This window comes from Drosophila gunungcola, assembly GCF_025200985.1.
Source record: "Drosophila gunungcola strain Sukarami chromosome X unlocalized genomic scaffold, Dgunungcola_SK_2 000032F, whole genome shotgun sequence".
NCBI lineage: Eukaryota > Metazoa > Arthropoda > Insecta > Diptera > Drosophilidae > Drosophila > Drosophila gunungcola.
The window spans coordinates 56,343-72,711 of NW_026453186.1; the positions used below are offsets into that span (position 1 = coordinate 56,343).

Here is a 16,369-nt window from a genome sequence, read left to right on the forward strand (position 1 = left end):
AAAGGCATTAGGCCCTTGGGTGTTTTCTTTACATCAAGAATTTATATATTGACCTTAATTTGTTTGTGTGTAGAGAGAAAAGCTTGCGTGGGTGTGCGGCTTGCAGGAGCCCGAAAAAAGAGAAAAATATAGAAAGAGCGAGAGAGAGAGAGAGCGAGGAAAAGGAAGAGGAGCGATTTGATGACGTAGTTGGGCGCAAGGCGGGCGATGGGCGGAACCGAATTTGGTCGACGGCCGAAATGCACTTGTTAAGCGACCCACTAAACCATTTGTTGTTGTGCGGAACTAACATTTGCGAGCCCTTTAGCACACATTTCTTTTTGTGTCGATTTCCAGTGCTAATATGACTAATATGACAACCCCATTGGCTTCTCATTATTTGCATTAAAATATATGAAGCAATGCCATAATATTTGAGCACCTGTGTATTAAGTGCGGTGCTCTGAAAGATGCGGTCGAGAATCACCTGTTTGTATTAATAGTTTGTATTAATAGTGCCAATAGGCGGGCAAGACGATTGAGCCTTTTGGCTTAAATTGTAAAAGTCAGCCCAAAAAAATTTGTTGGCTTGGCAGAAGGGAGTCAGAAGTTTAAAAAATCACACATCTACTAAGCAAAATCTTTTTAATTTAAAAATGTATCCTATTATTAATTATAATTCATTATTATAATTACATCAAGAAAAACTATGAACTTGTTTTTGTAAGAGTCATAATTTTATTTGAATTAATATCCCAGCGCAGCAAATTAACACCTATTTTTGTAGCGCTAATCACTTTGAATGGGAGATACAAACTTATTTAAATAGGTGTAGACTTAAAACTAGCGTTTTTGTCTTACTCAAGACTGACATTTATTATTTTTAATAGACAATTAATTAAATATTCAATTTGATTTATTATAATTAATATTCAGGCGCAGCAAGCTTACACCTATATTTAAAGCGCTACACACGTTGAAATAAAAATACAAACTTATTCAAACAGGCAAAGACTTTAAACTAATACCTTTATCTTACGTTTTGTCTTACTCAATATTTTCCTTCTTTTTTTTAAGATTATTAATAAAATAGTGGCTTTTTGAGCGGTTTTTAATAAAATTTAAATTTTCTTTTGTTGTTTATATTACTTTATGTATTCCTTAATTTTAGATTTAAACTGAGTTGCGATCCTAATTGTTTTATAGCATAGCGAGTTATATCTTTGGCATATAAAATTGTTGACGTAGCAGGTATGATATTTTTATATGAATATGTTGGTTATTGGGCTATCGTTATCTTATGGATGTATAATAGAGTCCTATAGTTACTCTTACCATTTATTATGGCAGATTTATAAAAGAGGGCAGTGTATAGAATTTATTCAAAACCCCAAAAATTATGACCAGTTTTCATACAAATTTAAATAAACGGCACCTGGAGGAAAAAAACATTTGTTCGAAGGCAACAGTACGTATGAGTTATAAACACTGAAGTCCTACTCTTTTCAGCTTGTACTATGCGTTTTGGTGCATTAAATAAAGTGACTTGAGGTTGAGGTTGTCTGATTTTTTCCATTTAAAGATATAAACTTCAAGGACATATTAACTTCGTCAATATGGTAGTCAAAACATTGTCTTTTTTTCTGACCACCCTGGTCCAATTACATCGTTCTGAGTTGCTCAAATTTCTGCATGGCATATAAACAGTAAATTTGCGGCTCTCATTGCTCATTTGCATATCACTTTTGGCGACAGCAAGTCGCCAAACACAGGCAATATTTTGTTTCACTCGAAGCGCCGCCGCCAATGCTTACTCGCTATGATATTTGGACAAATGTGAGCCGCCTTAGGTTTTCTGCTTTTGCATCCGACTTTCCACTTTACACTCGAAATCTACGGCTTTAGACCAACTTGATAAGAATTGACATTGTAATAGAAAAAGGTTACTTTAACTTTAAATATGGTCAAAAAATAATCAGACAAAAAAATAATCAGAATGTTTTTAAGCTAGGATTTTTTGAAGCCTTATTAGTCGGAACTAGTTAAGCTGCTGGCAATTGACTGCAGGTGGGTCGACTTGAAGTCGCAGTGGTTACCTTAAGGGGTAACACCAACCTAGAATTTGGAAAGTATACATTAAGTACGTAGCAGTTTTTTTGATTGCATTTAAACATTCGGCAATTTGCAATTTACGGCATATTTTTTGGCCAAAAATTCGTTTTTACAGAGAAATCACGTAGAAGGAAGCTTTTTCTACCCATTAAGTATATATATTCTTGATTAAGACTATATAACTATCAGAGTCGATGAATCTATTTGTCCGTCCGTGTGAGCCTCGAGATCTCGGAAAGTTTATTTACCCTTACAGCTATATCAGACATTATATTTTCCTTAAAACATCTACACATCGAATTATATTTATTATCTTTAGCGCTGTGATTTGATCGTTCCTCCTGAATTATTAAACCATTACTATGTCCAAAAGAATTTGCAAAAAATTGAAAATTGGAGAAGATAAAATTGTTTTTTATTTATTTTTTTATATTATTCTGACTGTTCTCATGAAAGATATATGATATAGTCGTCCGATTTCGATAAAATTTAATCCAGCACTAAAAAACAAACAAAAAAATTGAAGAACAGCAAATTTATACTTTCTTTTTTTATTTTTTTCCCGTTTGTCTGTATGATATATTCGTCCGATCTATCTTGTTTCGACTTATATACCACCTGCAATAGTAACACAACTTTTCAAAAGTTTCGAAAACATCTACCTTAAATGTAACATATTTTAGTATGCTAAATAGTAATCATTTTTCTCAGTACTCAGACAGACAAACAAATCGAGGCATAGACAAACAAACAAACCGAAGCCAGAAAAAAAAGTAAATAATAAACATATAAGAGATGCTTATTATTGGAGGTGATTGGGTGCTAAGGTTTTGGGTTTTTATTTTTTTTTAATGTAAACTTCTATTAAAAACAAATAGAAAATTGTAGCAAAATAGCTACACTATTGTAAATGTTTAAAAATTGTAGAAATAAATCGAAGTGAAAGATAAAGATAAATATATTTGTGATATTAGTTATTAATTGAAATATAAATATTTGTATTATAAGCAAATAAAAATTAAATTTGTTTAAATAATAATTATTATTTAAAAATGCTTTGGATGGTTTTAAAGTAGAACCTGCACTTTATTGTCAGTGCAGAAGCATGGTAGCAACCAATGACATACAATATAAGCATACAATAGTACAACTAGTTCAATAGTTCACTGCCTTTCAATTAGCCAATTCTGAAGGTCGAAAACTGAAAACCATGCCTTTCCAGACACAATTGTTTAATTATTTTTATAATATAACATTAGATATGATATACACTAAGGCGTAGAGTGCTAGTAACTGGGACCTTAAAAAGGCTATTGTTAATCCCTGTTATACACTACTTTGAATTTAATTATTTAATTCTCTTAAATGAATTTGCTTATTAGGCATTCATTGCAATTATATTGTTGCAATCAAACAGTAACATTAAATAAGTTTTTTAAACAATGAAACGGGTATTGAAAAATATTAGTGCCTACCCTATAATAATTATACACTACTTTAAATTTAATTCTTTAATTCTCTTGTGACCTGATTGTTTTTAGTAATGACAACAATACCTGTAAAAAGAAAGGCATTACTATTAAAATACAGATATATTGACGAGCAGTACCTTTTACCTTTTAAAAATTGATTCTTGAATTTGGAGCTTTGGTTTTTTAAAATCCTGCACGATGTGCTCGCAATAGTTGAACAAATTTTTTTGTATATTTATATATTATGTCCATGCCCAAGAACGCGACTACAACAATAAAGTAAACATTACAATAATAACATTTTTGTAAATCTTAAATAAGTGTTAAAACATTTTTACCAAAGTCTTCAGAAGAATCTGCCATCTCTTCAATTTAAGGGGCACTCCCAAGATAATCCATGCACAAATTGCGTCGGCATCAAGTCCAAATCAAATTTTGTCCTGCAGTTACCAGAATCCTGCAAAATGTGCTGTCCTTTTGGTCTCCATATCAGTAAATTTCAAATTTCTTTTATTTCAAAAAGTAAGCAAATAAAATAGCAAATGTAAACAAAACCCAGAACATATGGTTAGCAATCGATAGGCTTAAGCGATAGTTAAGTGGATGGCAACGCTGTAAGGATGCCACCCTGTCGATAGCCCGCCAAGTGTCACAGATTTAAAGTTCAATTCAAAATGTTAACAGCTCCGCACGATGAAAAATTATTTAAGATCTGAATCGGAAACTGCCAAGTTGTTATCCGAAAATAAACGACAATAGCCTAAAGATGGCAACGATAGTTCACAGATGGCAGAGCTAAAAATAGCACAGAGTGGCAGCACTTACAATTGCCCGCCAAAAATTTGAAATTTAAAATAAAACTAAAAAGATAAATTAAGCATTTTGCTCTGTACAATATTTATTAATTACGATTCTTTGCGAGTTTTGCATGCATCAAAGTGTTTCTTACAGATAAGTTATTGCTTACTGGCGCTTCGTTTGCTTGCTGAAACTGACCCAGTACGTAAATTGTTCACAAATGCTTAAACTGGGCTGACAGGAATCTTAACTTAGCGAATAATACAAGTCGTATATATAGATTACATAGATTACATGTATAGATACTTTCGTGTGTTCGATTGCTATTGATCAATAGCCGATTGATTTGTAACAATTGAAGTTAGTTAAATAAATTAAATACCGCTAGTTTGATTTTTAACTGCTACAAAATCGGTTAAATTGACGAAAAAAAAAAAATATATTATCGCGACACGATTTGATTGTTTTCTCCTGTTCGGCTCCGTGCTTTTAATCATTTCTTAGGTCTAGAATCTTGAGACTACACAGAGGAAGTGGGTTTTTAGGGGGCTGGGCTAATTACGCGCAGGTGCGCGCCCTCCGTTGAAAGCGCTTCATGCGTCGGTACCAGTCCTCCTTCCATTCGATAACGATTGAATGCGGCCCGATGCCCAGGTACCCGGGTGGTGCCTCCGAGTCCCGACCCAAGATCAAATAGGATCTGCAAACAAAACCAAGAATTGTTATTTGGTTGGTAAGACAGGCCACCGAAATCACCTTTTTAGAGTAGAGTGTTTTTATTTTTATTCAATTTATACGCATCAGGCGAAGTTCGAAAAATCAATTTTAAAAACAATTTGATTTTATGATTTTTCAACATAAACGCATTTCAATCGAGAATTGGACATTTTGCATGTTTAAATACGATTATATCTCAAAGCGGTTATACATCCAAGTAACAAATTACCTAAACAATTGTCAAAATAGTTTAAAATTTAGGAATTATGAACTAAATGATAAGCTTCTCACATATTGTCTGCGAAAACTGGGCTTTATTTTAGACAACACTAATCATTGTAAGTTCATTTTGATTTTTGGGAGTGGGATGGATAGAACAATTTTATTGGAAAATCGACATAACTTCAGTGTTTTTATATTATATATTTTTGTTTCAAGGAAAAAGGCTTTTTTTTGTATTTATGCGATTCAAGACAGATTGCTTTGCAAAATTCAGATGACTACAGATGTGCTACAGGTGTCATATATTTTCGACTGACCATTAAGTCACTCTATAAGTTATTTCTGATGCCCTATCGGCTATTGATTTACAGATATGCCTACCTGTTTACTCTGATCTTGGGACAGCGGCACTCCAGGTCCTTAGTCGGTATGATCCAGGTCATAGGACCGCGTTTTAGCGTTGTACTCGGCATTCCGTACACGTTCCCCGCGCCGCTGCTTTCGCCTGGCCTGCTGCGCTTGAAGACGGCCTGGATCTGCAGATCGTAGTGCACCGCTTCGTTGGCGCTGGGATAGTCCGCCCCCTCCGCCTCCGCCCCCGCCCCCACCTGCAACTCGTACTCCGCCGGACGATCCTGGTCCATTTCGTAGTCCGCCACGTCGGGATCCATTGCGCGCCGTGGAGACTCCCTGCTGGCCGCCTCGCTGCTCGTATCGCGACCAATTACTTTGGCCATTATTGCTAAATAATAAATAACAATAATGGGGAAATTTCAATTAGCTTGGAGTTTAATAGTACTTGCAATAACTAGAAATTAATACCCTAACTGCTGGTTAAAAGCAGAGAATGGGAAAATGTTAACTATTCCTTTTTTTTTAGCTATGACGGTTTAATATGGCACTTTCTTTGCTTTTATTATAACTGTTCATTTTTAAAAAATAAATAAAAATAAAAATAAGTGCCAATAGTTATTTTCATGAGATTTTATTGAACATTTAAAAAGAAGCCAAGAAACATTACAATTACATTAAAAATCAAAATGTACCATAGCATCCAAATACCAAACATAAAAAAAATTGCTTAAATTAAAACAACATTTCAACATAAATGTAATTGGCATTATGTACGCACAATGGCACAATGGTTTCTATGCTTTTCATAAGTTTTTTAAACATTTCTAGCATGGAAATAAATAAAAGTTCATTTTGATTTAATTAAAAAAGTGACCAAGTTATTGCATAATAATCATCATCGAAACACAAAAAATATAGAAATTGATTTGATTAGGAGCTTAAGCTATTAGGTTTCCTTGTGTATGTTTTGTTTTAGGGGCTATTCAACTTACCGTAGTCTCTTTTGCAGAACTTGTTTAGGTTTAACCTTTTGGTGCTGACTTTGCATCTGCCGCATTCTGAAAGGACACAAAACATGGAATTTAAAATTAGCAAATCAAATCCTATAGTAAGTTGTTCGCAATGTGAGGTCCTCTGTGTTGAGGAATTCGCCACACAGAGCAAGCAATCTCTTCGACATTTCACAGATGACATGAAGCTGAACAAATGGTCAAATGGATCGGAGTGATATTGTGTTAGAGGTTAATTAAGGGTAGGATTTGCTAGGGTGTGCTATTTGCTCCTATACCAAAGCCGTCCCTTTTTGTATGCGTCCTTCGGAGCGGGCATTCCACTTTGGTGTTTGCAATTTAATTGCAAAATTTATGTCTTTATGGCCAATGCCAATTAGCAGAAACAGTGGCAGAAACAACGGCAGTAGTGCTCGATCAATTTTACATTAAGACTGCCCCGCCTGCCAGCCCATTCGCCTGCACAGAAAGAAAATAATGGTGTCTTCCCCAGCCATCGGTTTATAAATGTTTCGAGCGAAATATTCCACCAACTTCTGCTAAAGAATTCGCGCTTAGCAGTAACTATTTAATTAATGGTAGATAGGTAAGATATCAGAAGGAAAGAAAGAAAAAAGAAATTCATCACGTATTGCTCTAATTTAATAATTTAAAAACAAAAGTTTTTTATATACATTTCCATTTGCATTCAGATCCAATGCTTTTTTTTTTAATTCTTATTTTTTTTGCGTGTATTTCGACTTCGTGCCTTGGGACGCCTTTTGTGTCGACTAAAATTAGCCAATAAGTTTTTGTTTTGTTTTTCCTTTGGCTGGGAATTGCAATTTGCCTTGTTGCTCTTTCTGCCGCCGATCGCAATGTCAAAGCAAACGTGACACAATTGAGGCAACTCTCGATCGGTTCGTGGCATAAACATTTATAATAAATGAGTCGGACGATTTATAAATCGATCGCCGAGAGGTCGAAATTAAAACCGAATCTGAAGTCGAAAGTGAAAATGGCACTTTCCCTTGGCTATTTATGGAGCTAGCTCTGCGCATCCCTCTCATCCGAATAAAGTGAATTTTTCCGATGCACTTAGCAAGCAAACGATATTTATCGCCGTCATTTAAAGATCATTAGCCACGCCCCGAATACGAACTAAAATATCCGAAAATAAAGCTAGGAGGTCAAAAACTTCTGAGTCATTATTAGGGAATCCCTCTTTTGGCAATGGTGTCATTGTTCTATGTACTATGAAGCTGCTTAAGTGGGTCAGCATCTCTCAGAAATTGTGAGATATTAATTGGAAAATTCTTCGAGTTACTTATTTTTGCTATGAAGTATGTTTTACAATATGTAAAATTAAAGAAAATAATTAAAAATTCGCCTAGACCAAAGTCAATAATATTTCATCACGATGCTATATTAATATAATTATTATAAAGGGTCAAATATATGCAATTTTACTTTAAAGTTAAAAAAAACGTTATTGCTTTTGTTTTATTTTATTAAGAATTAGCCTTTGTCAATTACTGTTTTAATTTTGTTTTTGTTTTTGACTTTCTTTTTTGCAGCACCTTGAACAGCGGAAAATGTACTGGAATATACCTAGTGAAATATTTTATATTTAAATTAAATTATAACATTTTATTTAATACTTTAAAGCCTTTTACTTTATTGTACCGCTTTCGAACATAAATCGGCAACTTTAACCTTTGGCAACGAAATATAGTACGCTGCACTATAACAACCGTTTGTGAACATTTTGAGTAAACATAAATCTTTCAAAAATTTGCCAGTCATCAAATTAACATAATATTAAAGTTGACCCACGCCCCATAAAAGCACACAGTTGGACGTTTTGCCATGCGGGGGCAACTAACTTTAAATTAACTCAAACTTGGACAGAATTTTAAATTAATTTAATAAGATTATCAAATTATAAATTCATAATTAACATTCATGTTCGTGCTGAGCACTGAGTACTGAGTGGCGGGGTGTGCTGAGGGGTTGACTGCGGGGGGCGTGGCAATAGCGCCAGCCACGCCCCCTCATGTTGTGCCAATGAATAGCAAAGGACGAACTTTTTCGTTGAGCCTGCGTCTGTGTGTCCATTTGACTAACTCAGTTCTTGGTTACAAGAAATGGAAAACTTTCCACCGACAACTTTTCCAACTTGCGCTTTTCTTTGCCGTTGACAAATAAATTTAAGAGGGGCTGCCTCTTTAAACGCAGTCCTCAGTTCGTCTGCACCTCGATTTGCATTTTTGGCCTGATGGATAGCAATAGGAACGGAGTACAGTGGAGTGGAGTGGCTGCTCTTCAGCCGGAGGCAACTTGATATGCAACAATTGCAGCCAGGAATTGATCCTAGTCGGCTTGGATATTCGGGTTTGGATATTTGGGCTTGGGTTTGGGGCACAGCGTCTGGCAGCTATTCATATCTTGTTGCAATTTTAATGGATTTTATGGATTTTGAGAACTTATTCTTGTAGCTTCGGGTGCCGTGGTAATAAAATGTTCTCAATAGAGCTTTCAGGGTATTAAAGGAAATATACGAATAAATTTGTCACTGTTAGGTGGTTGTCAATTATAAGAGCGTTTTGTGAAATTTTCCTGGATTTTTTTAATAGTGAGAACAAGTTTTAAACTCATGACTACGACTAACTTAATTTGACATATTAATCGTGTTGCATTTATTTTTATATTCCTATGTTATGCAAATTCATATAAAATAAAACAATCGGATATGGAACTCCAGACAAATAAAAAAATATGGTATCAATTTCAATGCACTTTTAATTAAGTCTTTCTAAGTTAAATTGATAAATTTAATTTCCTTTTGTATACAAAAGGATACAAATTTAAGAAAATTTCACTGCATTTCAACAGGACATTTTTAAATTCCTCAAATATTATTTTCAAAATATTTTCTTTGCCTAAAGAAGAATGCTTTAAACATTTTTTTATGCATCGAGGACTTTTTGACTGTTAATTACTGGACATTTTCGTATATCATTGGCGAGAATCTAATTCGTTTAACTTTTTTTATAGAACAGATTTGAGTTTCATTATGCTTTCTCAAAATGAGGCTCATAGTTATTCTTCACTTTCTTCATTCATTTGATTTGGTCACTTGACGATGACGATGTTACTCTATTATGATTAAGTCGGCGCTTATACTTCCTGTGGCTGCTTAACTTGCTCAGTCAATTTGTCATTGTTTCCACTTGCAGCTGCATAAATGGCTCATCCTGTCGACCTTCCTCCCATTCACCCATCCACCCATCCACCCATCAACCCGCCTTTCCGTAATCCTTCGCTGACTTTTGCCTAATGCCTTGAGCAAATAGTTGGGAGCAATTAGCGGCGGAGGCAGAAGAACTGGCACTGGTACTCGTACCGGACACAGTGGGACCGAAAAGTGGGCGACTGCTCTTGCCGCTGCTGCAGCTTATTCATGGGAAATTAAATAAAAAACTTTTTTAATACATTTGCTCTGCTAAGTTTTTCGCCTGCTCTCTGTCATTCTGCATTTTCCACACTGGTTCTCTATCTTTTTGTGATGTTTCTTTGGGGTCTTCTTTGTTGTTTTTGCCACTGTTGCTGCTGCTGTTTTAATACCCTGTACTCAAAGCTATCAAGGGAATGCCTGATTTGTTCAAAGAATTTGTAGTTCTCAGTAATAGCTACGTTTATATTGGAAAACAGTTAAATGCTGCTTCTATCTTTCCAAATATCACCATGGTTTTTTGCTCATAGAAAATGCTTCAGTTTTTTTTCGATTAAAAAAATTGAATTAAATTAAAAAAAAGTAGACAGTTCAACCTAATTGAATATAAGAACTAGGTAATTTACCTTTTTTTTGGTACAAGAATAAAATTATGTTAGAACATTTAAAATTCCGCTATAGTCTATATTGCACAATTAAGTTTAAATAAGAAATTTCAATTCAAAACAAAATTTGTAAATGATTAGTATGGGATAACTAAAAGTCGTCACCCTTGAATAGAATCTGTCCTTTTGTTTTTTTCTTGGAATTTTATTGTAAAGTTTGTTTTGCTTTGAGAGGGAGTGGGAGGTGGGCAGAACTGGGCTTAGTATGATTTATGCTGCGTGGCGCATTTTGTATGCTTGTTGCACTTCGCCACACCCCCCCACCTCTCTCCCCATTCCTCCCTTTTCTCTCTGGGGCTCCACTGTACTTTCTTCGCCACTGTAACTAAAAGTTGCGTGCAAACATTTGCGTTGTCTGTTAGGTGCCGTTGTCTCTCCATCTCTTTCTCATTTTGGTTCGCCATCTCTTTCTAACTCTTCTGCTCCTTATGCCGCCTCTTGTTTTTCCACTTCCACTTTTCCTGACCGACAGCCGACTGCACTTTAGCGGATTTGTGTTTTCTCACCCATTTGAAAGGATTACAAAGGCGGGCCAAGCGCCATGGCAAACTATGCGCCTCCTTCGCCGCGGGCCTTGGACAGTGATCCCTCGCTTATGCAGAACTCTGGCATTTGTAGTGCTTCCACTTAAGCGTTTAATCAGTCACAAGCTGTACAATGTTTTGGATAGTGACATTACGTGGGGTATTCCTTGCAATTCAGGTCTCTTAAAAGCCCTATCTATTCTAGCAGAACTCAAGTAATAAAATATAGGGAATTTTTAATAAAACTTTTTGTCTTATCAATATTATTTTCCACTGTTACTCATTCCTGAAATGATAACTATAAAATTATCTAACTTTGCATTGGCATTTTATTTTGTTGGACATTTAACGTAAATAAATGTTGTTGTAAGGAGATTTTTTAACTTAATAATATACTTATTATGGAGCTTTACGCTGATCCTAAGGAGGTACCGACTTAAACTCTAGTCTTGAAAGTCTATTGCTGTTTATTTCCATTTACTGGTCCTCTTTACCGGGACTTCCCTGTGACCACTGATAAACAATGCTACCAGTTAATGTAAGCACTCGAAACAGGATGTCAAGGTGCGGAAGGGTGGGGAAGCAGGGGCTCCGGATAGTCGGTTAGCACACAAAACACAACAGAAAGATATGGATATGAGAGGAGGCACTTACTTACCCCTGCCGCCCTCGGTGCGATAGTACTGGGTTTGGGCGGCCGTTCCGGAGACGCCTCCGCGATCGCCGCTAGATCCTGGCGAGGATTGGGGCTCATCCGGCTCGGGAGCGGTGTTTTGGGTGTCCAGCATGTTGATCATTCGCGGCGGTTGCTCTGTGGTTAGGAAATAGAGTTTGTTACATGATGAAAATCAAATAAATAGCTGTCCTATTAACACAATTGTGGAACATCTCTTGGATGTTTGCAAAAAAAAAACGTAGGTATTTCAAATAGTGAATAATAAACAATTATAATTGTTACCGGTGAAGTTTTTACTATTTATTTCATGTGGGGGTGCACATAAAACAATAAGGTTTTGGATTCTTGGTGTCTAAAAGTATGCAAAGAAAATTAGGGACAATATATTCCGTAATTAAAATATATTGTTGCCTACTTCTAGATACCTTTATAAGTGATTTCAAATTCTTAGAAATGACTGTAGTACCCAATAAAAAAAGCAATAAAAACAAGTCCACTGCAAAACTGTCAATGATGGTACCATCAATTGCTTATTGAAATTTTAAGAGCAAATATCGAAAATATTAATCAAAACAAGCAATCGATAGTTTTGCAGCACTATTTCACAGCTAACGATTGAATTCCCTTTGTAGTTGATTTTGGTGATACTTCAGTCGTAGTCTTTTAGGGTTAAGTACTTACTTATGCAGGGGGCGATGTGGGAGCGGCTCTGTTGGTAGCCACGGGCGCAGCGGTCGCAGGTCAGTCCGGTGACCCCGTCCTTGCAGGGACATTGACCGCTGGTGCTGTTGCAGATCTTGCCAGATGACCCGATCGGGTGGCACTCGCAGGCTGCAACGAAAAGAGATATGCGATCGAACAATTAGCCGGGCTATATTACAAATATCAGACGAAGAAAACAAGATGCAGATGCTGATGAAATTTTTTTGGAGCGTGCTGAGAACTTAATGGACGCGGTCCGGCACTTCAAAGCCAAATGGCATTCCCCATTCGCCAATCGACAATCGACAATCGCCGCCAGAATCGCCAATCTGGTCCACTTGAGTTTTACTTAAAGTCTTTCAAGTTCTGATTTCTGCACCATCGCCCATCGCCCACCGCCACTACCGGTGATTTTCGCCCCCAAGCTACCGTCCTTGCAGCTGAAAAAGATTCGTTTATGAGCCGTGGAAATGTACATTAACAGACACGATTACGGTCCGAGCACTCGTATACGTATATTCGCCTTTCCCGGCAAATTGAGTGCACGCCACCAGTTAACGCTGTCCGTTCTTTGTCCGTTTGTTGTCCGTCCGCACACGGTTAATTGCAAATGAGAGTGCAAATGGGTCCGCCCAGCGTTATGGACGGAGGGAATGCTCCTCTATGCTTTACAGATTTACAGAATCAGTGGGCACTGGAACAATGCAAGTGGTTCTGTATCTTTCACAGAGCAAAAAAATGAATTTATTCGAGGTAGAACTGGAATTACTCATACACTTATCGCAACCATGCATTGGTCATGCCAGCACACACAGGTTTCTACCACTCTCTAACTTTTAACAAAATGGATAATTAATGGTAGTACCAATAGACTCTACATAAACAAACAAATAACTCATTTTTATTCAAGATACTATCACTATGCTAGTCTGCTATTCAGAAAATAAATGGTGATATACATTCAATGTTTTAAGACGAATACAGAGATAATACAAAAGCCTAAGCACAAAGTATAATTATGAATTACATTGTTTTTTTTACCTTCTTTGGTACCCGCAATACTTGTTTTATTTATCTGTATTTATATATTATATTTATTATATATTTTTTGCCATTCGCTTTCGTTTACTTTGTTCACTGGCGAAAGCGAGAAGTTTATCCTTTATTTCACGAATCTTGCCCTTATTTTGGGGCATTATTTGTGTCATATGTGTCGGTATGAGACCATTTTGAAGGACTCCACGGTGGTTTTCTTAGCTCCCTGTGGGTTGTTTAGTTAATAAGCCGCTTTTGGCCACATTTAATGGGTCTTTGCGCTGTCTCGTGGCTAAAAGCTGTTGCATATTTAAAGATTTAACTTGTGTATGGTATTGTAAGGGGAAAAGCTGAGGGTTGTGTTCATGTCAAATTCTGAGTACACACTCATAGTGTTTAACCCATTACTAGAGCCGACAAATGCACTAAAAGCTTAATATTTTCGAATGACACAATAAATGTTAAATTTATTTGCTTTATTTTAAGCACATGTGTTTTGTATTTATTTAAAATGTCCGAAGAGCAATCAGATACGAATTTAAGCTTCATTTATTATTTTCAGTTGAATATTAAAGGCTCAAAGTTACCAGTGAAGTTTTAACCCCTGAAACTTAATGGGTTAAACTAGGCCTGCAATCCATCCTTCCGTCCTGCTCTCACTCTACGAATCTCTCGCTCTCGCTCCCACTCCCATATTCCATATACCATATCTCGTGTTCGTTTCGTGCGTTCGTGCAACATTTGGTAATTTAATCCGATTTACAATAAATTAAATGCGATTTATATGCACACAGTGACACATCCGGATGATAGCAACAACAATAACGACAACAGACAATAATAACTTGCAACAACAGCAACCAGAGCAACAATTCCGAGTGTCCATTGTTGCCTGCGGTGCGTTTCATAGTCGGAGAATGGCACAGTGGGTCGAAAATAAAGTGCAAAATCTTAAATCAAGCTATATATTATATTTCCGAATTTTCTTTGTTTTCAAAACTCAATATTTGAAAATTTCTATTTTTAAACGTCTTTTAAATACTTTTAATTTAAAATCAATTTTCTTGCACCATCAATAGAGTTTTTTCTTTAAATAATGGTATTAAGGACCTATCGCACTTTTGGTGCCCAAAATTATCTTAAAAGTAGTAAGTGACAAGGTTCCACAGCCACCATTTGTCTTAATTTAAGTTTAAAAAAGGATTATTTTAAAAAGGAAATTAAATTAATCAATAAAAATTATATAGATTTATAAACACTTACATAAGAGAAATAAAATAAATATTTTCTTAGATAAGGTTTTAATCTATAGATATAATTAATTAATTAATTAATAATTATTGAACCTTTACTAGGTACCTTAGCACTGACCAAAATTATTAAAATAACGAGAAATTATAAAGTTTGCGTTCTCAGTTAATCTATACAATGCAACATAGTTATTAAGACAAGAGAATCATGGGTATGACCTGCCAATAAAGTTCTTTATCAGATTTTTGTAATTGTACTTCTTCAAAAAGAGCTACAAATTCAAGAAAATCTCAGATTTTAAAATATACTTGGTTGTACAGTGCAACATACGGTGGGTTTGAGGCCAACAATATGACAACAATATGCGAGTTGTGCGCACCGCGCTATCTCCGAGTGGCAGAGTGTGGGCCAGTAGGATGGTGTATGGATATGGGATGTGGGACTTGGGTCTTTCAGCTTTTGGACATTGTTAAAATAAGCTAGCCAGAAAAAAAAGCGGCAATGTGCGTGGTGGAACGCGAAATGAACGAGTTCATTACATATCCACATCCCATATCAGTGCGCGGCATTGGCATTGGCATACATCCTCAATACTCGTATCCGGATCCCATCTGCATCCCCAGTGCATTCCATATGCTCCGGCCGGATTTTCTTACCAGTTTCCATTGTGTAAATTCGTTTTCCTCTGGTTTTTCATCGCGTTCGTGTGTGGTCCATTGGCCGAGGTAAAGATTATGAATTTTCATTATGGCGAGGCGGCAACAGAGGGATCCAATCGAGTGGCTACATTTTCGAATAGTCGGGTACGGATTTCCCCAGAGTCATTTGCATTTCCATTTAATTATTGAGTGCAGAGTGGACCGATGACTCAGACAATCCCTTTCACCAGGTCTCCTTTTAATTTAACTCGAATCGAGAAGTGCTGAGATGCAGTGCGACCCGAATCCACCGCTTTGAATCATTTTTCCAGACAAAGAGCTCATGAAGAGCTCGTCCCTCTTCTTGGCTTATCCACATCGATTCAGGTCAGGGTTCCCCGAAATAAATGAGCTCCTAATGAGAGCAGTTGGCAAATGAATCACTCGAACGACCGGCTGGCCATTTGATATATCATGTGGCAGCAGGGGACTGCAGATCCAGTGAGAGTAAATCGAGTTTGCATGTTACTAGTTAGTTTAGATTAATTTTTGAAATTCGGTTTCTGAAATTTTATGCAACCCATATCATTATTTATCCCTAAAACACGGATGCTTTCATCATTAAACTTGATTTATTAAATACTTTTTTGTAAAATTAAGACATAGGAAACGTTTATTATCCTCCAGTGCGTCAAATTTGATTACTCACCGAATAATTATTGGTTCATATTTCCCTGGGATATTTACTCTCCACTGAAACTGGTGATATAAGGCCATTATCCACTCATTAGATCATTGATTTAACACGAATTTCTCGCTACGCACCGATTCGAAGTTACCTCATTGAACGACCTATTAAACAGTTGAGTACACATAAATAAATATGCCTGTTCTCATGTGCGTATGTGCCGAATATATATCCATGTTTATTCACATTTGCAGGTATGTATTATGGCATCTGCCAGGCACGGGTATTTTTAAATCAATCATTCGCAGTATG

General features: G+C 36.2%; 1 protein-coding gene and 1 long non-coding RNA gene across 5 annotated transcripts in view; both read right to left on the reverse strand.

The window, feature by feature from the left end:
* Positions 1–952: 952 nt before the first annotated feature.
* On the reverse strand, positions 953–4,136 carry LOC128260500 (uncharacterized). 3 transcript variants are annotated; one of them, XR_008268141.1, is made up of 3 exons: positions 3,902–4,136; positions 3,708–3,829; positions 953–2,094 (listed from the first exon to the last, which is right to left on the reverse strand). It is a non-coding gene; the product is annotated as an uncharacterized LOC128260500 (long non-coding RNA). The 3 variants fall into 3 exon arrangements; XR_008268140.1 differs by lacking the exon at positions 953–2,094 and adding an exon at positions 3,154–3,647; XR_008268142.1 differs by lacking the exon at positions 953–2,094 and adding an exon at positions 3,154–3,647 and having other exon boundaries at positions 3,701–3,829.
* A 296-nt stretch (positions 4,137–4,432) lies between these two features.
* The window catches only part of LOC128260522 (netrin-A), a 54,385-nt gene continuing 42,448 nt past the window's right edge, over positions 4,433–16,369 (reverse strand). The window contains exons 3-7 of one of the 2 annotated variants that reach the window (XM_052993599.1): positions 12,425–12,574; positions 11,726–11,878; positions 6,647–6,712; positions 5,682–6,042; positions 4,433–5,061 (exon numbers count right to left, since the gene is read on the reverse strand). In XM_052993599.1, coding sequence (XP_052849559.1) covers positions 4,920–5,061; positions 5,682–6,042; positions 6,647–6,712; positions 11,726–11,878; positions 12,425–12,574 — 872 coding nt within the window. In that variant the 3' untranslated portion in view covers positions 4,433–4,919. Of the gene's footprint in view, positions 5,062–5,681; positions 6,043–6,646; positions 6,713–11,721; positions 11,879–12,424; positions 12,575–16,369 lie in introns of both variants that reach the window. The other variant, XM_052993600.1, reaches the window with a different exon arrangement.